At 37.8% G+C, this 27505-nt stretch overlaps 1 protein-coding gene across 3 annotated transcripts in view; it reads left to right on the plus strand.

Moving 5' to 3' along the window:
• col7a1 (collagen, type VII, alpha 1) overlaps positions 1–27505 on the plus strand; it is a 65108-nt gene that overhangs the window by 33002 nt on the left and 4601 nt on the right. For all 3 annotated transcript variants that reach the window (XR_006009800.1, XM_041981046.1, XM_041981045.1), the window contains exons 69-115: positions 150–185; positions 267–302; positions 393–440; positions 550–585; positions 1176–1301; positions 1426–1635; positions 1717–1752; positions 1834–1878; positions 1959–2075; positions 2165–2236; positions 3389–3433; positions 4289–4324; positions 8259–8294; positions 8390–8434; positions 8538–8570; positions 8695–8757; positions 8896–8931; positions 9577–9657; positions 9778–9846; positions 16071–16106; positions 16230–16289; positions 16405–16449; positions 16538–16573; positions 17191–17226; positions 17311–17370; positions 17480–17605; positions 17689–17760; positions 17989–18024; positions 18110–18169; positions 18290–18334; positions 18719–18754; positions 18895–18930; positions 19220–19276; positions 19381–19452; positions 19785–19856; positions 19970–20005; positions 20095–20175; positions 21173–21226; positions 21450–21503; positions 21591–21653; positions 21735–21797; positions 21975–22091; positions 24044–24121; positions 24621–24674; positions 24803–24851; positions 25075–25083; positions 26733–26816. Coding sequence is in view for 2 of the 3 variants with exons in the window: in XM_041981046.1 (XP_041836980.1) it covers positions 150–185; positions 267–302; positions 393–440; positions 550–585; positions 1176–1301; positions 1426–1635; positions 1717–1752; positions 1834–1878; positions 1959–2075; positions 2165–2236; positions 3389–3433; positions 4289–4324; positions 8259–8294; positions 8390–8434; positions 8538–8570; positions 8695–8757; positions 8896–8931; positions 9577–9657; positions 9778–9846; positions 16071–16106; positions 16230–16289; positions 16405–16449; positions 16538–16573; positions 17191–17226; positions 17311–17370; positions 17480–17605; positions 17689–17760; positions 17989–18024; positions 18110–18169; positions 18290–18334; positions 18719–18754; positions 18895–18930; positions 19220–19276; positions 19381–19452; positions 19785–19856; positions 19970–20005; positions 20095–20175; positions 21173–21226; positions 21450–21503; positions 21591–21653; positions 21735–21797; positions 21975–22091; positions 24044–24121; positions 24621–24674; positions 24803–24851; positions 25075–25083; positions 26733–26816 (2833 nt within the window). In the remaining variant the exon portion in view is untranslated. The remainder of the gene's footprint in view (positions 1–149; positions 186–266; positions 303–392; positions 441–549; positions 586–1175; positions 1302–1425; positions 1636–1716; positions 1753–1833; positions 1879–1958; positions 2076–2164; positions 2237–3388; positions 3434–4288; positions 4325–8258; positions 8295–8389; positions 8435–8537; positions 8571–8694; positions 8758–8895; positions 8932–9576; positions 9658–9777; positions 9847–16070; positions 16107–16229; positions 16290–16404; positions 16450–16537; positions 16574–17190; positions 17227–17310; positions 17371–17479; positions 17606–17688; positions 17761–17988; positions 18025–18109; positions 18170–18289; positions 18335–18718; positions 18755–18894; positions 18931–19219; positions 19277–19380; positions 19453–19784; positions 19857–19969; positions 20006–20094; positions 20176–21172; positions 21227–21449; positions 21504–21590; positions 21654–21734; positions 21798–21974; positions 22092–24043; positions 24122–24620; positions 24675–24802; positions 24852–25074; positions 25084–26732; positions 26817–27505) is intronic.

The raw sequence follows: 27505 nt of genomic DNA on the forward strand, positions 1-27505 counted from the left end.
ATTTGACAGAAACCCCAGTTGCAATGCAAATAACAATCACTCTTCCTTATGAGGTAGCAGCAATGTGTTTTATCCACACTGCTCTCTTTCAGATGCATCCCTCCCAGAGTATTATTTATGTTTTTATAATTTTTTTCCCTGTCCTTTAGGGGGTCCCTGGAATTCCAGGAGCTGTGGGAGCCCGTGTGAGTAGCAGCTGTTTTAATTGTTCGCTCTCAATCAGAAATCTCTCAGCATAATTTTTTTTACTTTCTTTCTTGTTCCAGGGAGAAAGAGGTTTAACTGGCCTTAAAGGTGAAGCTGTAAGTCTAACTTAATCCCTGATATGGTGAAAGTGTGACGTGGAGTTTCACATGATCTGTGTTGACCCCTTGATGTTTTGTTACTGGCAGGGAGACCCTGGAGAGGATGGGGCTCCGGGTAAACCTGGGACAGCAGTGGTATAATAACAGCTCACTACTTATCAATAAATTCTTAATTATCAGTACTTTACACATTTCTGCATCACTTTTTAATAATGTGTATGTGTTTGTGTGTTTCTATAACCAGGATGTACAAAAAGCTCTTGCAAGCATTGGCATTCAGGTACGTGGACTGTCAAAAGGATGTCAAAGACATATAGACAGACTGACAGATTTCTGTTGGAGTCATGTACAGCCAGGCCATTAACTCAGTTTGTAATACAATTGTCTTAATAGTCTTACTCATGCATCTATAATAGATCACTATAAATAAATATTTTAGCATTATGGTCTTGCTAATGGAAATTTGCCTAGTACTTCTGCTAAGTGCATTTTGTCCATTTTTTTCTTGCAAATGTCATTATACCATTTACAGCTTTTCATTTATTGTTTCTTACATCAGTATCTTGTTATAAAATTAAAAATGTTATTCTGGATTGAAAGAGCTGCCACTTTCACATGGATTCCAGTATTTACTGTATATATCCTCACACATATTATTGGAGGATTTCTGGCCAGATGTTTTCTGAAATAACATTCAGACTCTACATTTCTGGGCTCAGCATGTGAACGTGATACCAATTACAGTAGCCGTGAGCTATTTTGAAGCTGCTGACATGAATTTGCTATGACCTGCTTTTATCAGAGGTCTGAAGCATTTCACAGACAGTCATCTGCTGCTGAAAGGTGTGAAACCCTTCCATTTCATTGCAGGTGTCTGATCTGAAGGTGGTTGTGGACAGAAAGGACACAATACTGGTTCCTGTTGTGCCAGAGACAGAGAAGGGTGCAAAGGGAGACAGGGGCGAATCAGGACCGAGAGGCCCAGCTGGTGCAGATGTAAGTGTAAAGACTTACAGTAAAATTATGAAAAAAAGTCCAACTGAAGCATTTTGTTTGAACACTGACTAAGATGCCACTCCGTTGAAACATCCTCCTCTTTTTTTTCTGTGTTTTGTATCAGGGTGTCCGTGGTTTATCAGGAGAGAGGGGGGCCAAAGGAGAACAAGGGGAGAGAGGATCAATAGGACCAACTGGGCCTCCAGGAAGAGCCATTGGAGAACGAGGACCAGAGGGTGCACCGGGACCTGCTGGAGAGCCTGGTAAGCCAGGAATACCTGGTGTTCCTGGAAGAGCAGGTGAACTCGGGGAGGCTGGAAGACCAGGAGAGAAGGTAGAAAAAGGATACTGAAAGAAAAACAGATTTTTTTTTCCTTGTACTTAACATGGTACATATCACATGTGTCTGCTGTAGGGTGAGAGAGGAGAGAAAGGTGACAAAGGAGAATCTGTAAGTGTTTATGTTACATAAATACATCTTGTCCATTTTTACAGTTTTTACTGTCATCTGAGAATGTCCTGTATTTCTCAGGGTCGAACTGGATTAACAGGACCAGCAGGTCCACCAGGTCAAAAGGTAAACTCCACACACATATATATATATATATATACAGGGAATTAATATGTATAAAATGTATATATATGAATTCCCTGTAGGGAGCGTCTGCTGACTCGGTACTGGTTGGTTCCCCCGGACTCAGAGGTCCTCCAGGACTGGCAGGAGAGAAGGGAGAGCCCGGTGCTCCAGGACTATTGGGATCCAAAGGAGATCGGGTGAGATTTACATATATAGTGCAAACGAATATCTGGCTATTAAATTATGTTTCTTAATCTAAAAAAAGCTCTATCAATATGTATTACAGGGTTTTGTTGGACCACGGGGTGAAAAAGGAGACAAGGGAGAGTTTGGAGAAAAAGGACGTGATGGCTTCACGGTAAGAAGATTTATAATTCAGATTAAATGGAAGACAAAATTTGAAATTGTAAATATGTTTTTTTTCTACTGACATGAATTTACTTTATATCTAGCGTTCTTTGCAAAGTAGCCATTTACTAAAGCTTGACTACCCTTGACACTTTCAGAGAGACACTGTGTGTGAGGGCTGTAGGTGTGTGGAACTGGAGAAGTAAAGTTAACCACATATTATATCCATGAAATTATATTGTAGTATTCATTGAGGTCAACAACTCTGTTTTCTCTCCTCGGAAAAGGGTCTGGACATCCCGGTACTCCCCATATTTTCCACCAAAGATTATAGCTACTGGAATTTCTCTTAGATAAACAGCGCTGCAATTTTTCAGAAAAATGTGTTTTTCCACGGCTTAGATGAGAAGATTATTAAAGCTCATATCTGGCCACCATATATCAGGCTTGGACTGACTTATCGACTAAATATAGGGGGATCAAACCGCCATGAGATCACCTTTTTGGTATGAACTACAATTTATGTAGTAAATAAAGCTTTTGCTTGTGTTTGTTTTGGATTTCTTGGTATCTTGATATCAGTATAAATACTGTCATCAAGAAGCCCCATTCACAATTTGTGATGTATTGTAAAGAAAACACAGGGATGTCCAAAGTAAAGTAAAGTGCTTTGTATGAATTTGGTGTTGATAATTATTGTTGTAGTTAAGGTAGCTTTAAGTTGTGTTGTGGTACCATTGATGCAAAGGTCTATAGCAGAGTCCAGCTTGAATATTTTTGTTGTATTTTCTATTTGTATTGTACCCAATTTCCCCTTTTGGGGATTAATAAGACTAAACCTAACCTATGCTGCACACTTTACCTCCTGTTTTACTCTGTGACAGCATATCTCTAGGAGAGCATCTCCTCCTCATGCAAACAGCAGTTGTGAAAAATGTCTGGACCGAATAGTCTGCAAATTCTCTGAAGAATCTCTGGTGTTAATGTTTAAAAGCAACTCTTATGAATTTTGCTGATATTATTATAATTTGCAAAGATAATTTTCCAATTATTTTCCAAGAGAAGTAAATCTCCCCGATTTTGGCGGAAAGTTTTCATTGTGTTCATTGTTGTAATTGCTGACATTTTCACATGTTGGGCTGAGCTATTTTTCTAATTGCAGGGTGCACCAGGAGAACCAGGAAAACCTGGTCAGGATGGGAAACCGGTAAGTAGAGTTACTGATGCGTGCCAAGTGGTGGAAGTGAAATTCATACCCGCAGTCCTGTCATCCTACATTTTCATAGAAACCTTGACAAGTAAATGACTGGTGTAAATACATGATAAACATTTGTTTCAGCAGACTTGGTAAGTTTTTTTTTTTTGTTTGTTTTTTATTATGAAAGCATTTGCATACTTTTTTAATAGAATACGCTAGTTAAGTACATATTTGTACTTTTCACCATAATTTAATGAGTTAATATTAAAAAGTGAAGAAATAATAAACTTTTTTGAAAATATTCAACCAGAACTAAGACAGGTCCTGTTAAAAGACAGAATTTTTATATTTTTTCTTTAAGATATGTTTACACTGATCGATAACAGCCCAAACACACTGTAGAGAAATTCTGCCGTTCATGATTTTATATTTAGCTCCTGGGAAATGTAAGTAGAGAAGAAGTGAGTAACATGGCAAGTTGAGAGTACTTCCTCACACTTCTTATTTTCCTTTCTGACATGTTGGAGCAGGGCTCAACAGGGCCTGCTGGTCCTCAAGGCCAACCAGTGAGTAACCAGTAACCCAGTCTGCTTTTAGGCTTCATCTGCAGAGTTAAATCACTGGGTTGGCTGCAAGCACAACGCAATTGGAGCACCCCCCCCCCCTTTTGTGCCATGGCTTAATTGATCCCTTTGCAGCTATGCAGCTAACATCTCACTCTTTGTCTCCTTCCCTCTCCTTGTGTGTGTCTCATCTCTGTCCATTTCCTTTTCTGTGTTTTTCCTCTATTTCAACACTGTTCTCCACACAACTGTCCCCCCACCCTACTGTCATCTCCTTTCCTTTGTATTTTATCCTCTCCAGGGCTTGCCTGGGTTCCCAGGAGTTCTAGGCAGACCGGTAGGTTCTCTGCTGCTGGCTGGCATGCTTGAGTTCTGCAGGATGGAGGGTTGGGAGAAGATGTCACTGTGTAATCAGATACAGGCTGGAGTGGACAAAGGTCCCAGAGATGCCTGAGGGTTATGGTATACACAGCAAGTAGTTTAAAACGGGTAACAGAAGGAGAATAACCTATCACCAGCATGCAGACCCTGCAATCTACTTTCCAGGCAAATTTCACTGCTTTAATCTTAATTCATTTGCATTGGAAATATTTCTCTGGGAGCTGAGGTTTGGGATAAGAGTCAGACCTTGATCAGCTCCTCATAAAATGTCCCCAAAGCGTTTCTGTCAAACTCAAAAGTTGAATTTTGACATTAAAATTCAAATTAATTTTAAAACATCACTAATTTGTTGGAGTAGATGAAAGGAATTTGGATGACATCCTGAGGTAGAGCGCTCATCAGTATCCAGTGTACAATAGTATGTGTCAGTGTGAATGTGTAAGTGTCTGGAGGTGGGTGGGGGTGAAGGAAACTTTAAATAGTACTTACTGTTATCTTGCATGCAGCTGTGCATGGAGTTTGTCTGCTTATCCCTTGCAGAGCACAAAATTTTCAGAGCTTACCATGCAAGTGTTGAATGCTGACCACATGTTTGTGTTGTCCTCACATTTGTTTTTGTACATTTATGAAAATTGGCTTTTCTTACACTATGTCAAAAATTTGGACATACGTGTGTCCAACTTTTTTACTGGTACTGTAGCTGAAAACAATTTTTTTTTAAAATTATTATTATACACAGACACACACACACATACTTAAAAAAATCAACAAATATAAATATATATATATATATATATATATATATATATATATATATATATATATATAAAATTTTATATGGGATTTAGGATTAAACGTTAAAATGTATTTTGATATAGAGTTTAAGTTGTGTTATACTTAGGGGGCCTTGAGTTGCCCATTTTTCCTGTCCTTGACCCTAACACAACTTCGCAGTTCCACCTTTATTCCTGAGTTATTGCCCCATCGCTTCCCTACCGCTCACTCCAGTGTGTGAGCGGTAGGGAAGCGATGGGGAGGCAAGTAGGACCCTATAATTACTGTCATGTGCAAAACTGGGATGGAATAACAGTATAAATAATAACTATAATAACTATAAAATGTGGAATATGCAAAGATAAGGGTGTAATATGCTTTCCCTACAGTTTATTTTGGTATCTGAGCCAAATGAAGAAGAAAAGATAAACATGAGTCAAATATATTTTGAGCAGCTCACTCCCCGGTCTGTTTGACATCACCTGCGCTGGCAGGACTCAAGTCTCCCCCAGAAAATCAGTGATGGCTTAGAGACCAACAGAAACATCAGGGATGTTCAAGAAATTAAGAAATGCTACCTTAAGTGACTCTAGAAAAAAAAAAAACATCTGCCTCAGTTTTTTGTTGAAGCGTTACAAACAAGGAGGAGCGTTGTCAGAAAATGAGAGCAGTCTCTATCAAACTTGTTTATCCTGAATGTGTGAGCTGTAGCTGGAGGCTGTTTTAAAGATCTGGGAAAAAATAGCTGATGTTGACAATACTACTTGTAGGAGAGCCTTAAATAAATATACAATTTTAAAAAGTAAAATATCTATGGCATTAAGCTCAACTGGCTGAGAAGCCAGTTTATATATACAAAAACTGCAGCTCCTCGATGTGTTGTGGTTCAAATCCTCTCCTGGAGCCCTTTGCTTCACGTTATCTCCCGCTCTGTCTGACCCCCTTTCCTGTCAAGCAACTGTGTCATAAAGGCCTCTTTAGCGAAAATAATATCTTTAAGAAAAAAATATTTTCATATTGAACTGTTGAAATTTTAGACGTCCATCACATGATGCCTCCCTCCCCCTGGAAAAAATGAGGAAACATAAAACACAGAATTCAAGCAGGAAAAAATGGAAAACAGCCTTTTGTGAAAAACAAAAGGTAATATGCAGCTGTTAAAAACCCTTAACCCTAAATATCAATATTTAACTTTCAGGTGGAATATACAATATATAATGCAGGACATTCAAGCAAATACATGTAATGGGAATTCCTTCATTTTTGTGTTTTCCACCATATCAGAGAACAGCATGTCATGCAAACAGTACTTAAACAATGCAGAATTGTACACTTGCACTCAAAGTTTTAGAAAAAATCCAATTAAGTTCACCTGTAATGGTTATAGTATATTTTAGGTTCATTCTGACATCATTGAACAAGCCCAATATCCCTAACTTTTTATGACAAGGTGATTAACCACAGAGAAACCAAAAAAAGTGTCTGAACCATGATCAACCACTGAATTGTCTGATTCAGTTACAGCTTGTATCTAAACAGTTCGCTTCATTATATTGTTCACATTTAGACATCAGACCAAGACCAAACCTAACACATGATAAGTTATTGATACATTGACATTTTTATGTTGTGGTATACCCACCGTTGTTCTTAGTATGTGGCTCAATAAATTGTCTGAAATGAAGGAATTAGCATAAAATGTTTCTACTTAAATGTCCTACATTCATGATATTCTGTAATATCAGTGTAGCATTAACTTTTTACTTTTTCTGTATATTGGACGCAAAAGTTGAATGTCCCTAACTTTTTGAGTTGTGTATATACATATATATTGACAATACATTTGTGTGTGTGTGTGTGTATGTGTCATGTGTATCAATTAATACAATGCAAATAATATATTTTTTAAAGAAATAGATCTGCACTTTGGGAAAGGTCCTATTGTTTTTTGTTTTCTTGCTGAGAATTAAAAGAAAAGATCACTGTCTCGCTAAGGACACTACAATTACTTGTAGGAAAAACATTGATTTTGAATTTTCTGAGAGAGGTAGACATTTTTAGTGTATATTTGATCCAAAGATGTTTTGAAGCCAGCATAGCAGTTGTTAGTGGTAGCTGTTAAATAATCTAAGACACGTTTTTCCAACATCGGTCTTCAAGGGCCGCTGTGCTGCAGGTTTCAGATGTTTCCTTGCTTCAACACACCTGATTCAAATTAAACGGATCTCCCCAAGAGTTTGTTGTCACGTTCTGCCCAAGCCTGTCAATGACCCATAAATCTGAGTCAGGTGTGTTGAAGTAGGAAACACCTGAAACCTGCAGGCCAGCAACCTTCACGATGCGGAACCGGACATCCCCGCTTAAAACCTCCACCTCAGCTTCACTATAACAGATACACCCTTTTTTCTCTACAGTCCAAGATGCTTTAAGTATAAGAAGCGGCAAGCCTGGTAATCTAATTTATTTAATCCATAAATCACATTACAGTGACCTTTAACGTAACATTTAAAGCAACATCCTGGACCATTAAATACAGTGTCATCAGTGGACTCCCCAAAACTATAATAACAACTTTTCTTGAAGGTATCCTTTTCATTTACACACTGTATCTTTTAAGTTCCTTAGCACAATGATAAGAAAACATTTTTTTATAGAAATTGTTAAGATATGACCTACTGTTTATTTAGAAGTTAAACAATTTGATGAAATAATATAATAAAATGTCCTCACTTTTCACATTGGGCTTACTTTCCTGAACAGGGAGCGGTAGAGATGGCTCGGTCAGGTTATTCTACAAATTTCTAATGAGATATAGTGATTAAATTGTGCTCTCCCCAATAGTTAAGCTGGACATTAAAGGATTAAATCACACTTTTCACAAGACCCAGCACCTCAAAACAGCAAACCCCAACCACCTGTTAAAAATCTAAATAAAAACAGACATGAAGTCATATCTTTTTATGATTTCCAACTAAATTTGATTTCTATTTAACTCTTAGCAAGAAAGCCAGCTAGATAAAAAAAAAAGAGTTAAACTATTCCTTTAAAATGTGAGATGTGTGTTGTTGTAGTTATATTTTGTTTTTATAACATGGCTTTATTAATTTTACTTTTAGGGAAACCCAGGAGATCCTGGCATGAGGGGACCAACTGTAAGTATGACATGGATGAAAAAGTAGACATATTGACAGAGTCATATTAACATTTAACAGCAGTAGTTTAAATGTTGATGACATGTTTTTATCAGGGCCCCATGGGTCCCACCGGTCTGCCAGGTCCACAAGGTGTGAAGGTGAATTAATTGTGTCTTCAACATTTTTCTATGCTACCATCTACAGCATGTACAAAGTCTTTGGTTGTTTGCAGATGTTAAAACAACAACTTTCTTTTCACAGGGTAATCAAGGAGAAGCAGGCATAGGTGTCCAGGTAAGACAGCTACACTTTTAAACCAGACATTCAATTGTCCACATATCCAGTTATACAGCAGTCCAGACACTGGAGCTATATGACAAATATGCAGTGTGAGTGAGTTTATTTCTCCTCTCTGCAGGGTCCACCCGGTGCTCAGGGAAGCACAGGTCTGCCAGGTCCACCAGGTCCCCCAGGAGCTGTGGTATGTGTTGCCGTCAATCACAGCTTCCCTCCAGGGAGAACTGCTTTTGTGTTTTCTCATGAAATTCATTGAAAGCCTCATGTTGCGCATGAAAATACTGTGTGTCCCTTATAGTACTATATTTACTTCTCCCTGCAGGGTCCACAAGGCCCCCCAGGCCTGTCAGGGCAGGTGGTGAGTTTTTAATCTCTTCTGGCCGCTACAGTTGCTGCACAGTGAGGAAATGAGAAACTGGAGAAAAATTAAAGTAAAAAGTTTTTCCCTGAGGCATTTCACTTGTAACTGGGAGAAAAAGAAAGATAAGTAAACAAAAATGTCTAAACTTCAGCATTAAGCAACTATTCAACAACTACTTCAGCTATATTCGATGTTTTGTGACATCATGAGCAGCAGCATTTAAACACTTATTTTTTATAGCATGTTTTCAGTCTGATAAACTTTGCCATTAGCTGCTTATATAACTATTGTAACATGAGCCTTGTCACCACGAGGACATTTTGTAAACTAGAAAAGTAAAACACATCTTAGAAGTGATGAACTGACTGGAAACAAAACAAAAATTTTAAGCAAAATTATGCTTCAGGTGCCCATACTGAATAAAGAATTGTGACAATTCAGCAGATTTTGAAGGACTCTGTAGTACATTAACAACAAACACTTATATTTAAACAAATATGGCATATATTTGCCATATATATATATATATATATATATATATATATATATATATATATATATATATATATATATATATATATATATATATATATATATATATATATATATATATATAAATATGCATTGTTTGTTGCTTCTCAGGGTGAATCTGGTAAACCTGGAGTTCCTGGAAGAGACGGAGTCCCTGGTAAAGAGGGAATACCTGGATTACCAGGAAAGCAGGTATTGTTTGTGTATGTCAGCAATTTTCTTGTGAAATACAAACCTGGGATATGCATGTTGTTGTTGTGGTTTTTTTTTTAGGTCTTGTTCAAAGTTAATGTTGTGTAATCTGTTCCTCAGGGCATTGCTGGACCTCCAGGTCAGCCTGGCTTTAAAGGGGAGCAGGGAGACAGCGGCCCTCCTGGGAAGGTGAGAACTTGCTACAGTTAATGTTTTACAGATCATCATATAAGCTGTGATTCCACATATCCACGTCAACAGAATCTACATCTTCTGCATGTAGCAACTCATTCAATGGATGTTTTGCTTGAAATATTGCTTTACAAAAATTCCTCTAAGTCCTTCTGTTTGTACTTTATATTTGAAAGCTGCACCAACAAACTCCAATGCTTTAACTCTGTTAGCATTAGCTGTCTGTATCATTGTCTGAGCAATGAAACTCCAGAGAGTAACAAAAGCTGGAAAATTCTCCATCAACATTAAAATAATAAGAAACTAATATCAGGGTTATTCAGCCTAGCTACTTCTAGTATCATAGTACTTTAAGGTATGACTTCTTGTGTTAAAATTGACCCAGGTGTTTACAAAAACCACTACCAGTTTCTATAAAAAGACATAAGAAATAAAAATAGCCTAAAAGCTTTCAAGTGGTTCATATCAAGAACCTAATATTTACAGAGATGTCACGAATGGAGGTGGAGGTGAGGACCCAAATGCAGGCAGGAGGCAGAACTGGTGCAGGTAAAAAGGTTTATTACCCAGGAACTCACGACAGGGAACCACAGACGACGGGGATAAACTCCAGAGAACAAAAACCAAACATGACAAAATGAGGATCTGACAAGGAGTGACTGAAAACCGGGAGTACTTATACACAGAGGGAGTAACAAGACACAGGTGAAGTGGATGACTAATCAGACCAGGTGAACTAACGAGGCAGGAACAGAAAACCACAGGAACACAAGAGGGAAAACCAAGCATGACAAAACTGAAAACTAAAGCATGAACATAAGAACTACAAACCAAGAACATGACCAAACTAATCATGACAAAAACCAAAATCCTAAACAATCAAAACACCCACCAAAACCCAGAAACCGTGACACAGAGACATAGAAACATTGTTGAACTTTTAACAAAATATTTAGCTAACATTAGGGTGTTAACCATTTTACAGTCAATGGCAATAACTGTGTTAGCTTAGCAAGGCTAGTTAGCATTTACTAATTATTTTAATTATTATATTTAAATGTATTTAACTTTTTAATGTCTTTCATATTTCTTTTAGTTTAATAATTTTAATGGTATGTGCACATTGCAGCACTTTGTTTAACTTTGTTGTTTTTAAAGTGCCTTAAAAACAAAGTGGCAGTTGAAATTGCAGTAATGTCCACACATCATGCTAACATGGAGCAAGTGGCAAAATAATATAAACATTTGGTATAATTTAAGGCAAGTATTTATTAGTATAGCACATTTGATGTACAAGACGATTCAAAGTGCTTTACATAAACCATTACAGCAGGGTGTAGAAAGCAATACAAGTGCATTAAAAAACAAAGATTAAAAGAAATGCAATTAATGAAATAAAAACAAAGGGAAGATGCTTAAATAAAATAGATAAAATGCAAGAAATAAAGTTCCAGTGTGGGGAAAGACAATAATAAAACATGATTCCAGCTTAAAAGAACCAGATGTAGATTTTGACTTCTAAATAAAAACTAGTGAAATGCAGAGGAGAATAGGTATGTCTTTAACCTATATATAATATAGAAAAGATCATCAAAAATAATAAATAAATGTGTGAATGTACAGTGTTCTGAGAAGTAAGATGTGGCTCAGCAAGTCCTGACAAAAGACATTATGAACCATATATAGTTTGTGGCCCAGACTGAAGAAAACAAGTCACAGTTTGGGTGACTTTAAATCTGCTGTAATAGATGGACTCCCAAGAGGTGCTTTGCTATATTGTGATAAATATCTGTCCATTTTGACATGTCAAACACAAGCGTGTGGCCTTATGATGATGTAATAGCAACTGCTTAACTGTGATCTTTCTCTGATACCAGGCCTTATTGAAACCACCTTGTCATTGACATTGAAATATTGTTGCTTGGCTAAATTTGATTTGGAATGGCTGCAGATATCTATTAATAGGGACTGGCTCCACTTGAAAAAAACTGTGCCAATTCTGCCTGTGAGAATCTTAATTGATGGAAATTTCAGCACAGTAAGATTGAAAATGACAGAGGGTCACTTGTGTTATTTTTTCCATGCAGGTCTCATTCCATCATCCCAATCACTATATAAACATTAATTAGCTCAACTTGTTTTTTTATTAGAGGTTATTCATTGCTAGTTTTGTACATATACTGTACATAAAAAGGCTGTTACTAGATATAAACACCAATCTCTTTTTTTTATTACATAGCCTTCTAATAAGCTGCTACTATCTGTCATGGATATAACATTTCCCTCAACATAGACATAGCAAAACATGTCTGGTTTGCAGCTAGATTTTATAATGGCATACACACAGAAGCACCCACATTTACTGGCTGCTAACACACGACTGCAGTGCTTCCTGAGTTATGGAATATAGCAGCTTTTCAGCACAGATGTTGAAAATGAACTTCTAAGCTCAGTCTGTTTGCCATCATGTTGCAAGACTTGAACGTCTCAGCTTATCATCCATTTTACATTTTTCAAAGGGTTTTTCAAGGAGCCATTTACATAAAAAAAGCTACCTCACTGTTGTCTGTGTCATCACCTTTTTCTCAAATCTTAACAATTTTGAGAAGCGTTTGTTGTCCAAGTATTCAATTCTTGAAAATGCTTTTTACATGTAAATTTATGCTAGGTTATAGCTGAGTTTAATCAAATCAGTGTAAGTAAATTGCTTCTCTTGAGCTCGAATGCTGTGCAAGAGTAGATTCTGAGACAGGACTCTGTCTTTTAGTGCTTCTTTAATATTTTAATTTGGATTCACAAGAATTTATGTTTTATGATTGCAAAGACTAGGATATTCCATGCCTAGGTCTCTACAGTCCCACTTCCAAGACATGGAGTCATTGTGTAAAACGTAAATGAAAAACAGAATGCAGTGATATGTTAATTATCATCAATCAATTCAATGTTCAGTTAAAAATGAGCAAAAACTTCTTATCAAATACTGAATCAGAGTGTTTTTTCTTATTTCCTTGCTTTTGGAAATTGTTGTGCTCCTTCTGAATCCAATACAGCATCATGTGCCACACTTTGATACACATAACCTCTTCTGTTTTTGACCTTGATAAGTCAAAGAGTCCTCATTTGTATATGTAAACTGTACAGCTACACACACACCAACACATGTCCTTGTGCCATTACATCTTTGGAAGTCCAGCAATTAACAGCATATGTTATGGATATTTGAGTGCATGGATTACATATGGTGAGCAAGATAAAACAGGACTTTAGTTTATTGGCCACAAGTTCAGCTTTACAGATATGACTTTAATATTCATGCAAGTATTCTTGTATGTATGTATGTACCTTTTCCTATGATAGAGCTAAGTTCTGCAGTTCTCAGATGTTATAACTGCCAACAGATATTTAAACTCCTCTGAATGAAACTTCTTTTAATGCAGTTACCACCCTGTAATCCTCTGCACTCCTCGTTTAGAGGTGACTTTGGATTAAAGCATCTGCAAAGTAATGTAATAAATAAACACACATGATGGAAAGTTGTGTGTTTCCTTCGTGTCACCGCAGCATCACACAGGCTGCACCCTCAATGAGACGGTACCATCTGTAATGAAAAGGAAGCAGTGGAAAGACAGACCAAACCACACCATACAGTACTGTGAAAGGGAAAAACACTATTAGGTGAAAGATTACTATAGTTTTGAAAGTGAAATCTTCTCCCAGAGAATTCTTCTGCTGTATTCTTAGTTTTACATTACAACAAATGTTTTTGATGACAAGTTTGGACTTCAGGCAGACCAGTTTAACACGCAGAATATCCCAATTAGGACTTTTTTCTGGGTGTTTAATTGTACCATATGTCATAGGAATTAAAAGAATTTTAATTCATTATACGTAGGTTGTACGAACTTTTCATGAAATCGGTTTGTAACATGACAATAAACTTAAAACTTATAAGTGCTGAGTAAAGTTACTGAATGTTGACAAGATGCAAAATATTCCTGATTTATCCTGGAAGTCTGCTGTCACTGTTAGAGCAGTAAGTATTGGTTCACAACATTGACTGAAGACAGCAGCAGCATATCATAGTATTTCTACATTTTTGGAGTGGATGGATGGATGGATGGATGGATGGATGGATGGATGGATAGGACAGACAGATATAACTTTATTGTTTGTTCCATAGTAATAACATAAATTTGTCTTTGATACACCTCGATCAAATAAAAAACCGAAGACATTCTCAAATCACTGTCAAATCACACAATTTAAACATGATACGAAACCCTCACACAACTAAAAACACCAAAAACCCCATGCACACGAGCCCTGTCAAGAGTTGCCCTCTGGAAGAGTGCTCCCAATACTGAAAAACCAACTTAAATAGGTATTTTTTAAAATAAGTTATATATATATATAAATCTGCAGCATGATGAGTCAGTTTTCATTGACTGACTGATAAAGCTGAGTCAATAACTCAAGAAGGAAAATTAAGGAAAACTAAAAGTACTAAGAGGCTTTATTTAATTTTGTCATGGATACAGTTTCTAACTTTGCATCATGTTCTAGTTACAATTGTTGTTTCTCTCTACTGGTAACATATGTCTGGAGGAAAACATAGAAAGATGGTGCTTGCTTTGGAGCATCTCAGTATTCCCCACCAGTCCTGCTTATCATAATGTTGATATGAGTTATGCTGACATGTGTCATAAACTGCTCCCCCGTGGCTGACTACCTGCAGTTCAGCACCTCGGACAGGGGCGCAGCGATCCTGACAGTCAGTTCAACAGTTTGATTAATGAGCAACACTTGTCCATCTGTTCATAATCTCTCTTCACCATTTGTTGTCTCACACAGAAACACACACACACATTGCATTGTCTTATACTTAGAGACCTACAGTAAACTCTCACCACAACTATTACTTTCCTAACCTCATCATATTATCATGACCTGGAATGACTTACATGCTTTTTCAAAATCAGATAATGTTTTTCTTGGTACTTTACACATTACTGTACATTGACAAAGCAAAAAAATATATATATAAGTAAATAAAACATGGTAGCCAGAGCCTGACCCTGAACCTAGCAGAACATCTTTGGAGTGACTGCATAAAAGCTGTAGAGCAGTGGTTCCCAACCTATTTTCCTTGGGGACTCGCTTCAAGCAAATACTAGAAAGCTGTGGACCCTCTGCCATGCTTGGTTTTATGCTTTCAAAAGTGAGATTCTCACTATAAATAATGTATACTGGTTGAGTCCTTTCCTTCCATAAAGCCAAAGTTAAATTAACACTTTTTTCTTTAAATAGGGACAATGTGTGGACATTAGTCACGATGGTTCTGAATGTTCAAATCCTCAGGGACCCCCTGTGCTCTTTAGGGGACCGCCTCTGGGAACCACTGATTGAGAGTGTTGTTTCATATAAATTTCTTTATTTTGATTTACACAGCTCCATATTTGTTTGTATTTCCAGAAATTATTTTCCCCTCCAAGGACTTGTGTTTCCTAAACAAGTGAATGTACAAAAATAATTTTGAAAGCCATCAAGAGGTAAATGACAAACGAAAAAAGTAATGAGGACTCGTTTCATAGAAGAGAGAAGTTATTTTGTGGTCAGTTAACCTGCAAGCCTGTTACTCTGGCAACCTCAGTCAAGTAGCGTTTCCTCATCATCCAACTTAACTGAACTCCACAAGTGATGGTTTATAATTCAGGCTTTAGTTTAAAAAGATAACATTTTCCACAGATATCACAAAAGTCCTGTCTTGTGGCTGGGTGGTGTTCCCTTAGCTGACTATCAAGGAATGGCAGCTCTGACATCAACAACTTAGTATTATTGAAGAAATTATGGAGAGGCACAGTTTAGGATACCACAATGACATTTCAACACAGCAACACCACAAGTTGTCTCAATGAGTGTAAACCATTTAAAAAAGAATATGAATTACAACCCTCTGTTACTCCAAACACAGGGGACTGTAATGGATGAGCCCTGAGGCTTTTTTTTATTTACAACCACTGCTAGAGACATTAAAGCTTTCAGAGTTTGACAGCTTAAAAAGATAATGGGACTTATTTGATGCTCAGTGCCAGGAGTTTTAAGAATGCATTTACTCTTTATGAAAAAAAAACCTACACTGTTCTGCAATGGCGCAGATATACTGGGACACACTGTCCCAACCTTTGATTGGTAGTGCATATATCCCTTCTGTATTTTTACAGGCTGTGGCTGGACCCCCAGGGCCTAAAGGAGAGAGGGTGAGTCACTGTTGGTATCGACTTAAAAACAGCTAATACTGTACATGAGCTGTTGCTTGAATGCCGAAGTAAAATACTTGCCTGCTAAAGCTTACAGCACTTTTCTGTTTCTGCCTGATGCAGGGTCCTCCTGGCCTAACACTGCCTGGCATAGCTGGAGAGCAAGGTCTATCCGGAGAAAAGGTGAGTGTAACCAAACTGCAGGTTAACCCTCAGTCAGCAGCGCAAGGCAGACTGGAACTGTTGAGTGCTTTTCCATTAAAATTGTATGGCTGAGTATGTGACTTCTGTCATTCAGGGTAACAAGGGAGACAAAGGTCCTGCTGGCATCAAAGGAGAAAGAGTGGGTATTATTATGGTGGAGAGCAACACATAATACTCTATGTTTATATAACAACATGATCACAATGTTTTATCTGTTATCATATCAGGGAGTGGTTGGTGAACAGGGTGAGCATGGAGAGGATGTAAGTAATCTGCTTTCACTGTCTGTTTGGTTTATGGATTTACACTTTGATATCAGTTTTGTGAATGAACTGATACGTCGTACAACTAAATGTGGATTTGGTGCATATACTAAATATACAGAAAGGACACAGGGGACTTTTTAATATATGTTAAACTACAATCAAACAAAAACATTTGATAGTTAATGTTTATTTGATTTAGTCTCAAATTCAGGGGACTTATCAATACTAGTGGATCCATAGAGGATGTTTCACTCATCCCGTCCTACTGTGTGATCACATCCTACTTGAACTTCTGCTCAAGTGGCATGGCATTTCTGCTACATGGATTTTAAACAAAAAATCTAATAGATAATTAAACAAATGTATTCATCACTTTGTCTTTTTTATGATGATGATGAACATGAATTGTCCTATTATCACGCTGATTTACATAAGCGTTACCTAATCAACTATTTATCTGTCTGCTCTTTCGCTATGAAAAAGTGCCACCATCGATTAGAGTGTCTGATTTTTTTAAATATCTTCTATTTTCTTGCAGTCATTTCTTACTGGCAAAATTATTAAAAAATTATCCTTTTCATAGCTCCTTCTTCTTTTCCTTTATTTTTATGAAGGGGGCACCGGGATCTCCTGGGCCAAAAGGAGATAAGGTAAGCTTTTCCATGTGCTTGATTTATTTTGTCTGACTTCAGACTCATTCCACTGTGACAATAATGACAAAAACTGTGTTGAAGGGAGAGAAAGGCATCGGACTGGCAGGTCTGCCTGGTCGTATTGGGCCTCCGGGTTTGAAGGTGAGTAGCTGCATGGCTTGTAGCAGATGAAGATCTATGTTTTCATCTGTCCAGTTGTGGTGTTGCTTACCGGACATGCCTCAGGATAAAATCTCTGATTGTGTTACAGGGAGATCCAGGGCTTCCTGGTCCAGCCGGTCCTCCAGGACCTCAGGGGAAGTCAGGGGACCCTGGGCAGCCTGGTGTGAGAGGAGAAAATGGACAACCAGGACCTTCTGGACCCCCAGGGGAGAGGGTTAGTGGACCAAAATGAACTGCATACCATGTCTATGCTGTTTCCTTCAGTATGATTTTTTACTATTGTTATTGTATTTTTAGGGTCTCCAAGGAATTGCAGGCCGTGCAGGAAATGTTGGACCTCCTGGTCCTCCAGGACCTGCTGGACAGGCAGTGAGTTCTTGTTCTCGTAACGCTGATATAAGCCGCTAAGCCTTCCTAATAGTTGCCATATTAAACTTTATTGTTAGTTGTGCTGTTATTCTACTTTGTTGCTGGACTGCTGCTTACAGACAAGTAAACATATTATTTTCAACGTTGCCTCTCAGATAAATTTTGATCTTAAAACTGTCCTTAACGATCTTAATTACTAATTTATATAACTGATGTTTTGTTTTCTAGGGCTCTGCTGGCACTAATGGGGTCAAAGGGGACAAGGTGATTATCCAGACTCATAAAGATTTCAGACGCATTAATGTTAATATGTTGTTTGAAGTTGTATTAATATTATTTCTGTTTTCAGGGGGGAGTCGGTGTTGGGATCCCTGGTGCAAGAGGAGAAAGAGGAGATCCAGGGCCTAGAGTAAGACAGTTTTTACACCTCTCTATCAATGAACGTGTGCTGTAGTGTGAATTAACCTTTAGAGGATTAAAAAATAATATTGGTATATTTCCACATCTTTCTTTGCCTGTTCTGTCTCAGGGCGAGGAGGGTCGACCTGGCTTGGATGGGGAGAGAGGACCAACAGTAAATATTCAAAGTTTCCATTTTAATGTACCAAAAAAACAAAAAGTGAAACCAGCAGAGCCTTTACCACAAAGCTTTCAGCGGTTCTTTCAAACCATGAGGCAGCCATAAAGGAAGCACACAAGCATGAGTCTGATAATTATTCAACTGAAGAGTCTTCTTCACATGGACAAAATGTGTTTCCTAGACTGTAAACAAATAATTCAGTAGGTCTGTCTCTTTCTCACTGTTGCAGTCTGAAAGCGACTGAAACCGAGTCGGCAATCACCTCACAACCCAAGCAGTCATGGCATGGCAGTCGTGACAGAAACATGCACACTGTATTTATTGTCATATGGTGCAATATATGCATCTAATGTGTTTGTGTTTGTGTGTGCCCATTAGGGTCCCCCAGGGATGAGAGGCATTCGAGGAGAGAAGGTGAATACTCGCTTTCCTTTTCCCTTTTTTATATTCCATCATGTTGCTCATCCCTTGACCGTTCTGCTCATGTAAAGCAGTGAATTAAATTGACATTTTGAATGAAATGTTTTACTCTCAACCACCTTTTGTGTTCACAGGGAGACGGCGGCCTGTCAGGTGACAAAGGAGACAAGGTGTGCACATTTCATTATCTGATAAGACACACTGCTGTTGACTCGATAATGTATTTATTGTTTTTTTACTAGATAGAAAACTGAAGAATAAGCAATATAAAGCCAATTTTTGTCAGTGGTTGCTATTTTGAAAAAACACTTGCTGAACAATTATTCTGCTGAGTTCAGGAAGAATATATGTATAAACACAATACTGATGAACTGTGATATTTTAAAAAAAACTGGATTATTATTTTTGTTATGCTGTTGATGTGAAACCAAATGTTTACAGTTTTAATGTCTCTTACAGGGGGATACGGTGCTGGTGGGAGGACCACCTGGAGAAAAGGGCAACAAAGGAGAAACAGTTAGTCAACACCAAAATGAAAAACCCTGTTTATTGCAGCAACATATCTTTCTGGTGGTATTTAATATGTTTTGACTTCTTTTGGATTTAACTGTTTCAATTAGGGTGACAGAGGACCAAAAGGTTCACAAGGAGAAAAGGGGGTAAAGGGTCAAGAAGGTCCAACAGGAGAGCAGGTAATATTTATTGATAAACTAGTCTATTATGACAATGTCAGTGGCTGATTGACTGTGCCGGCTGTAGAGAGTTTGACCGTGTGGAACATGATGTTCCACCTAATAGGAATATGCACATTGTGAAACCATTAATGAGGCATCGCTAATTCTGTTCAGGCCAGTGGTTATTTAACTCAAATCAAATCATCTGTTGTGATTTAACCTAGATAAGATTGAAACTCAATCATTTTCATGTTGTGGTAACCAAAACACAATATAAAATATCATTTGAATTATGTTACAGATTATTTGTAATTATATGCACGTGTGCCTATGTGTGTATTTGACATCAGGGTCAGAGGGGAGAACCTGGAGAACGTGGATCCACTGGATTCCCAGGAGCCCGTGGCCCCGGTGGACAGAAGGCAAGTGATAATGTTCCTAGACGATTATTTTTATTAAATTCAGTACTGCTATTAATAAAAGCAGTCAGTGATTTTTCCACTTTAATTATTGTAGTACTGCTTTCTTTCTGCAGGGAGAAGCGGGTCAACCTGGAGTACCTGGTGAATCGGTGTGTGTTTTTGCTTCCATCCAAATAATGCCTCTACATATTCTGTGGAAGTATTTCTCTCCCTAATGGAAAATGTCTTTTTTTTCCAGGGTTTACCTGGAAAAGATGGACTGCCAGGACTTACAGGGACAAAGGGAGAACTTGGTATCACAGGAATGAGAGGAATCAAGGTATTGTGTGTGTATTGTGTGCATGCCAGTTCATTACATGTGGTTTCAACCTTTTAGTATATTTCATGAGTGGGCGATGACAATCACAACTACCTAATGGTGTAAAATTGATATGACTGCAGAGGATTAATGCAATTTTTTTCCACAGACATGCACAGAACATTTTATTTCAACCCGGTATTATGATGATTAACATCTAAAAATGGGGATTTTGCTCTGATTTAGTATCGACATCCTTTTACTTCATTTGAATTGTGTGTCACTTGAACAAATTAAAAGATCAAAGTGGGAGTTGTTGCAAATGTGTAAAGCTAGGCTGTGTTTTTTCTTATTGATTTTGAAATATATTGATTTAATTATAATCTACAAATAATTAATCCTCTTAACTAATAGAAGGCTCACAAAAACTCAAGAACATTTTTAAACAGTTTGTCATTAATATAGGACACATAAATTATTAGTCTATATGATTTCACAATAGTCTTCCTCTGAAATAAAAAGCTAGCTGCAGCCATTTCTATTACTTATATTATAACTCTAAATTTCTGTTGAATTAATGACAAGCAACCATCAAATAGCTAAAAAAGATCCATGCCCACTGATGTTCATGGGGTGCACTATGTGCTTATGAAGGTAAACCAGTGAAAAAAAATGGAAAACTCAGATGTGACATCAACACCTTGGATGTGGATTTACTGTAGACATTATTGTTCCTCTCTAAGCCTTATGCAGCTGTATTTTTTATTTTGCTTTTATTTTTCACTGTCTGAACACGAAACAAAGTGCATCCAGTTCTGCGTTTTCCCCGCTGCTGATATAAACTTGCTGCATTGTGTTTTATGCTCATGGTGTGTGTGCCTGAGTGCCTCTGAAGTGCCTGAGTTGCAGGTATGGGAACAGCCTGTGTGGATAGGCTCTGCTCGGCTGCTTTGGTGCATTTTTACCACTTAATAATTCGCAAGCCTTTTTACGCCCTGATCATCTTTTGTGTTACCAGGGTGACCGTGGACCCAAGGGGGTTTGTGGAAGCGATGGACCTAAAGGAGACAAGGTGAGCCAGTAAGACAGAGAAACTGAAAATTGAGGGGGGGGGGGGGGGGGGGGGGGGATAAACATGATTGACATAAATTAAGTTGTATGGTGTTAATTTCATTCTGAGACTGGAGATTTATTTTTCTATAATGCAATTTGAGAACCAGCTGGTGACATTTGAGTCTTCTACTGATTCCCTTTATGTGTTTACATATTAAAATTAAATGTGTGCATGTTTTCAGGGGGATTCTGGTGTTAATGGACGATCAGGCCTACCGGGAAGAAAAGGTGAACAGGTATGGTTAATAGCTGATGAAAAACAGGCATTCTAAGGTTTATCACATGGTTTGTTTGTAATCAGGTGTTCTCTTTGTGTTTTTCAGGGGGATGTTGGGCCTGCTGGGGCCCCTGGGAGCCCTGGAAAAGAGGGACTAGTTGGTCCCAAGGTATTTTACAATAATTTATCCAATATTTTACAGAGAAATATTCCAAATGGACGACATGACAATTTTTCTGTGTGCCTGTAGGGTGACCGTGGTTTTGATGGGGTTGCTGGATCCAAAGGAAGTCAGGGAGAGAAAGGTGAAAGGGTGGGTATCTAACTTCAGCTTCTGCAGACACATTACAATGTCATTCATATAGATCTAAAGGTAAACCTCATGTGGTGCCTTATCTCCATATTCATATGTCCTTACTGCAATATCACTCACCTTTAGAACTACACAAAATGTGAAATCCACAGTTAACAGTGTCTGTGCTTCAAACAGGGGCCACCTGGTGTGCCTGGTCCTCCTGGTCCCAGAGGAGTGGATGGGACCCCTGGTTTGACTGGCCCACAAGGACCAGCTGGTAGTAAAGGTCCTGAGGGGCTTCAAGGACAGAAGGTGACTCTCCTTTTTTTGGCTTCATGATTGTTTATTTTTCCACTTCTGTCACATAATTTATCTAAAGAGGTAAAGGTCTTTAAAAAGAAGATAAGAGAGGATAATGACACTTCAGTAGTTGCAGTGATAAAAGCATCAGCTTGACTGTGCACAGATTTGATGGTGATGCTTTAAAGAAAACAAATGTACAATAGAAATAAGAATAGATAAAAGTATCATTTATGTCACTGCTTCCACAAAATCAGGTCTCTGAGTGGTGTGGCAGCAACAGAGATAAAACTTTTGACAGTTTTGAGATTAGAAGTATGATGTAAGACTGATATAAAAAGATTACAATCCTTGTATTTCTCTCACCTTTGTTTTCCCTTTTCTTCTTCTTCTGGCTCTTTTTTATTTCTGCCTATTGCTTCATGATGATTGACAGTTGGGCCCTTTGTTTGACTGGCTTGTCTGATTCATCATCAAGTAAATAAAGAAAGCTGAAGACGAGGTACAGGGCCACATCAAGTCTCTTTGATGGATGCACCTTTTTTTCCCAACTGAGACACTTTTGATTTACCTGTAATATTATTTACCCGTCCACTGATGTACCAGTATTTCCCTTTCTTGCAGCCTTGAGATCTGCTGAGAGGATTTCCTGTAAAACTGTGTGAGAATACTAGGGGGGAAAAGAAATTAACAAAATAATTAATACTTTTTTTCTTGGTTAAATGCAATGTCTTAATCCAGACCAAAAAGTTGTCTAAGTAGGCACTTAGAAGCGGAAAATGTAGCTTTGTTTTCCAAAGAATATAAAGGTTTTCAAAACTGTTAGACAGTTGAGTCACTACTGTTTCATAAATAGCAGAAAATGACAATCTACAGACATTTTCCCCAAAATAATCAGTGACCTCTTCCTCTTTACAAGAGCTGCCATTTGCTTTCAAGCCACCAAGTCTTTAAACTGCTTAATCTGTTCAAGCAGCAACCACAGCTTCCTAGAGGGAGTACAAAGCCTATCTTCCCACAATCTAAATCTTCGGGTTGATAAGTGCATTTTTTGCTCCAGACTTGCGTCTAGTGTTCATAAGTGATACAGTCACAGAACCATTTATCTGCTCCACCAAGAGTCGCTCATTTCGTTCATAATATAAAATATCTACAGCAAACGTCTTCTCTGTCCACTTTGGATGCTTTAACTTATTAATCTTTTGATTGTGTTTCTACCTTTTTTAACTTGGCCATATCTAGCATTATTACTGCTGGCATTTGAACTAATTTTGAATAGTGTAATGAGTCAGTACTGGGCCCCAGTGTAAAGCAGGCTCGGCCCATCAAAATGACTATTTTACACTTAATATTTAGTCAGCAGCCTTCCTTCTTCTTGCCTCTTATCCTGCTTGATAGCACTCAACTTGTTACTGCCAATAAACCGTATTAACCAGCAGAGCCTCAGTGACATCCAGCTCAGTGTTACAATTAAAATCACATTAGCGTGAGATAACATTAATAGCAGGTCAAAGAATGCAATTAGAAAAAATAACAGTGACAACAAAGTGCTCTGCACATTAGAAATTAAAAAGTTTAATGTGCGAAAAATCGCCCTCCCAGACACTGAAGTACTGTCTGATTCTTGCCTTTATATTAAATTGTTGAGTACTTGAGCTGTTTATTGGAGACTTTGCAATAATGCAGCAGCAGTAGTGGAACATACTGTAGTTACGTCTGTGAGTTGAACTATACAGACCTTAATATAGTCCCATTCCCTTTTGGTCATCATAATAAGTTAATGGAAAAAATACAGATGCATTGTGTGTCTGTGTTTTCACTGAATAAACTATTTAAGAAGGAACTTGTTTAATGATTATCATTGCATAAGTGTGACACAGTGATGCATAGTGTGGACAACCACAATACTTTCCACTTTGCAGTGGGTTGCTGTATTACATAATGTTCTTTTGCCTTTGTTTTAGGGAGAGAGAGGTCCAATTGGTCCTGCCATGATTGGTCCACGTGGTGTCCCAGGGATCCCCGGGGAGCGAGGAGAACTGGTTAGTATCACACTCATCACTTTCTGTCTCTTGTTGTTTTCTTTGCAAACATCATTGATGGAACACTGCTTGCTGAGGTCAGGAGATTCAGTTACCCCCATCAAAAACAACTCAAATCTACATTTTAATCTGCAGGATGACTTCACCTTTTTTTTTAGAAAGTTATTTCCTTATTTTGTCGCTTTGTCAGTAAAATTTCTGTGGGCCAGAATATAGTCATGTAAAATAACAAATAGAATTTAATATTAAAGCTGAGTTTGCTTCCCATAATGACACGGGTTTTAAATTGAAATCCCTGTTTGTTTAGTATTTGGATGTGTCTGAGTAATGCAGTTTTTGTATAATCATATAATCATATAATCACTAGTGCCCCTGTTTTAACCCTCTGCTTTGATTGTTCAATTTGCTTATGTGCTGTAAATCATTTCAGCCTCAGAGATGTATGCACTAGCAACATTTCTGTGGGTCATATATATTCTAATACATGTTCATGTTGCAGGGAGAAATGGGGCCAGATGGAGCCAAGGGAGACAGAGGAGATCCAGGCATGACGGTCAGTGTGGGATCCTAACCTCAGGGCCCAGTTTGAAGATACCAAATGGCACACACACGTCCACAGAGTAAAAACCGGGGTTGTTTGTAATGGTGTTTTGCCCTGTTCTCCCCTTGTTTTGAATTCAGGAAGATGAGATCAGAGAGTATGTTCGCTCTGAGATGAGTCACCACTGCGGTGAGTCTTGCATACAACTTGTATTACTAATTAGTTACTCTTGTACTCAACTTTATCTCCACATGGTGATCAAAGATTGTGTGAATCATAGTCCTAGCTAAACTTGATCAAGTATTATTCAAGTGAAGCTGTGGAAAACTACAGTAATGCCATGACTCTTAAAACTGACCTTCATTATTCCATGTCTTTCTTCTTCCCTCCGGTCTGTTCATCTGATCCTCAGCATGTGGAGGTGAGTGAGCCTTCCAACTACAGCAAAAAAGAAAAACTGAAAATTAAAAGCTGTAATTTAGCATTAGTTACAGCTTTATTCTATACAGTGTGTTCTCCTACAGTGTTCAGAGGCAATGTATTTAAAAAACAAAAGTGCATTATCCCTTTTTTAGTTCAAATGTGCAATCATTTAAACTAATGAAAGCATGCCAAGTCATTTCCTTGGGTTTCTATTTATTTAAAATGTACTCATTTGTCTAGTTTACTGTTTAGACAATCTTTAAAAAAAAAACTTAAGCTCCATGCAAATGTCCTGTGAGGATTATTTACAAGGCACCAATTTAAAACAAAAAATACTCGTAAAATGTAAAGTGGTGTCAAATTCCAAAATAATAAAAGTTTGATGTCTAAACTGTTTATCAATGCAGGACCATGTCAGTGTGATGAAGCAGCAGCATGACATAAATGATTCTGAGGCAGGATGCTCATATATATGAAGCATTACAGAGAACATGGCTCATTTTTTAAATATAGATAACCAGATAAGGATTTTAGTCTTTTGTCTTGTGAAAAAGTGTTAGACTTTAATGACACAAGTCTTCTCAGCTGTGACTTGAGTCTTTAAAGGATTATATCCAGTTTTTGCAGGAGTTTGCAAAAACTTGTTGAAGCCTTTTAGCTGGTGTGTGTGTGTTATAGTGTTGGGATATTTTTGGTGGTGCTTTGGGGATGTTGTTTGTAAGTGTGTGTTAATGCAAACAGTGCTGACTGAAAGTTTGTGAACCTTTATTTTTGTAAAAATAGGATTAAAGCATTGCCAGATTTCCACAGATGTCTGAAAAGTAACTAAAATAGCTTATCTACGCAACTTACACACATAAAAGTCATTTGTAAAAATGTCTAAAATTTTGTTTAACTGATTTTAGTGGATTCAGCTTTTCATTTCAAAAGCTTATTGTTGAGTCCTGCACAAGCCAGTAAATCACCCACTAATTTGAGTCAGGTGTGTTGAAGCACAAACATCGAAAGCCTGCAGGGCCGTGGAGCTCTGAGACCAGATTAAACAGATCCACACTATGATACTTGCACTGTGTTTCTAAGGTGAGATATGCCATATTTTCTACTATCCAAACACGCAAAACTCAATATTCAAACCTTGAATTGGTTCAAAAAACATTTTCCCAACAGAATACTGGCTTGTCCATGTGAATTTTATCAGTCTTTTAGGATAGCAAAGGCTTTGTCTTTACAGTCCACAGGCACAGGCAAGTTCTCTATTGTTGTTCAGCACTTTTCTGATCATAGACTTCTAAGCATCAACATAAGTCAAAGTTGTAGAGACCTTTGATTGCTTAAGTTTCCCTAGCTTTCTTAGTGACCTTTTTGACCCTCTTGTATCTAAAAGATCTTGCGTTTCTTTATTTAATATATTAAATTTTTCCAAACAACGTCACATATATGCAAATATAAACACAATTCCTAAAGGTTCACAAACTTCCAAGCACCACGGTACTACCAGAATATTTCCTTCTTCCCCTTTTTTTCCATCATTTTGCTTCTCTGATTCCATTTCTGTCCTTTTGTGTAAAACTTACCTGGTTCTGTCTGAATCCGCTCTCTGCTGTTTCGGTATTTCTTTTTGCTCTTCTTCCTGTCTGGCTCTCTCAGGTTCAGGCCCAGACACTCGGTCCAAGCCCGCAGTCAGGGCTCGGCCTGCTACAGAGCAACAACTGGTACTGAACGGGGACAAGGGTGAGTGTTTCCTCCATGGCTCTGTAGTTGACCTCAGTCTCTTTGTCTGTGTGTGCCCGTCTTGAACAAACAGGTTAAACTAGTGGTGCTGCAAATGAAGACCTCTGAGCATTGGGTGGTTTTCTTAGCAAGAAAACAGAGAACTCCATTTGCGGCCCACTGTCAAATGTATTTGTCTAGTTGTATAAAGACAAATCCAGTTTTAGAGTATAGTGTCTTTTTAGCTGACCCTGTTCTAGGAGGCTTTTTGTGTTAGATTTACAGCCAACGAAAGGTTTTCTGACAGACAAAATATATATATATATATATATATTTGACTGATCCCTAAAAGGTTGAAACATAAGTTTTCTTTAAATCAAGCTCAACCAGGTTAACAAAAATGACTTTTGTATTTTTTCGGCTGTATTCTTCGGTCAGCATAAAGACCTGATGGAGCTGCACCAATGATTATCTTATTTTAATTATTCATTTTGGACCAAACCAGGGAGACTGTGGAGCTGCCCTGAGGACTTAATACCTCCAAGGCTATTTTTTTCAGCTTGCAATTACTCTGCTGAATAAATAAAGCGTTGGACTTGCTGTCAGTATTTTTGTTCATTTAATTTGGATTGATTGGTTGATTCGTTGATACAATCATTAAATTTCCTATGAAGAGGAATTGAGATATTTCTCCTTTCATGGTGATGGTG

The sequence above is a fragment of the Melanotaenia boesemani genome, chromosome 3 (assembly GCF_017639745.1).
Source record: "Melanotaenia boesemani isolate fMelBoe1 chromosome 3, fMelBoe1.pri, whole genome shotgun sequence".
NCBI classification, from domain to species: Eukaryota; Metazoa; Chordata; class Actinopteri; order Atheriniformes; family Melanotaeniidae; genus Melanotaenia; species Melanotaenia boesemani.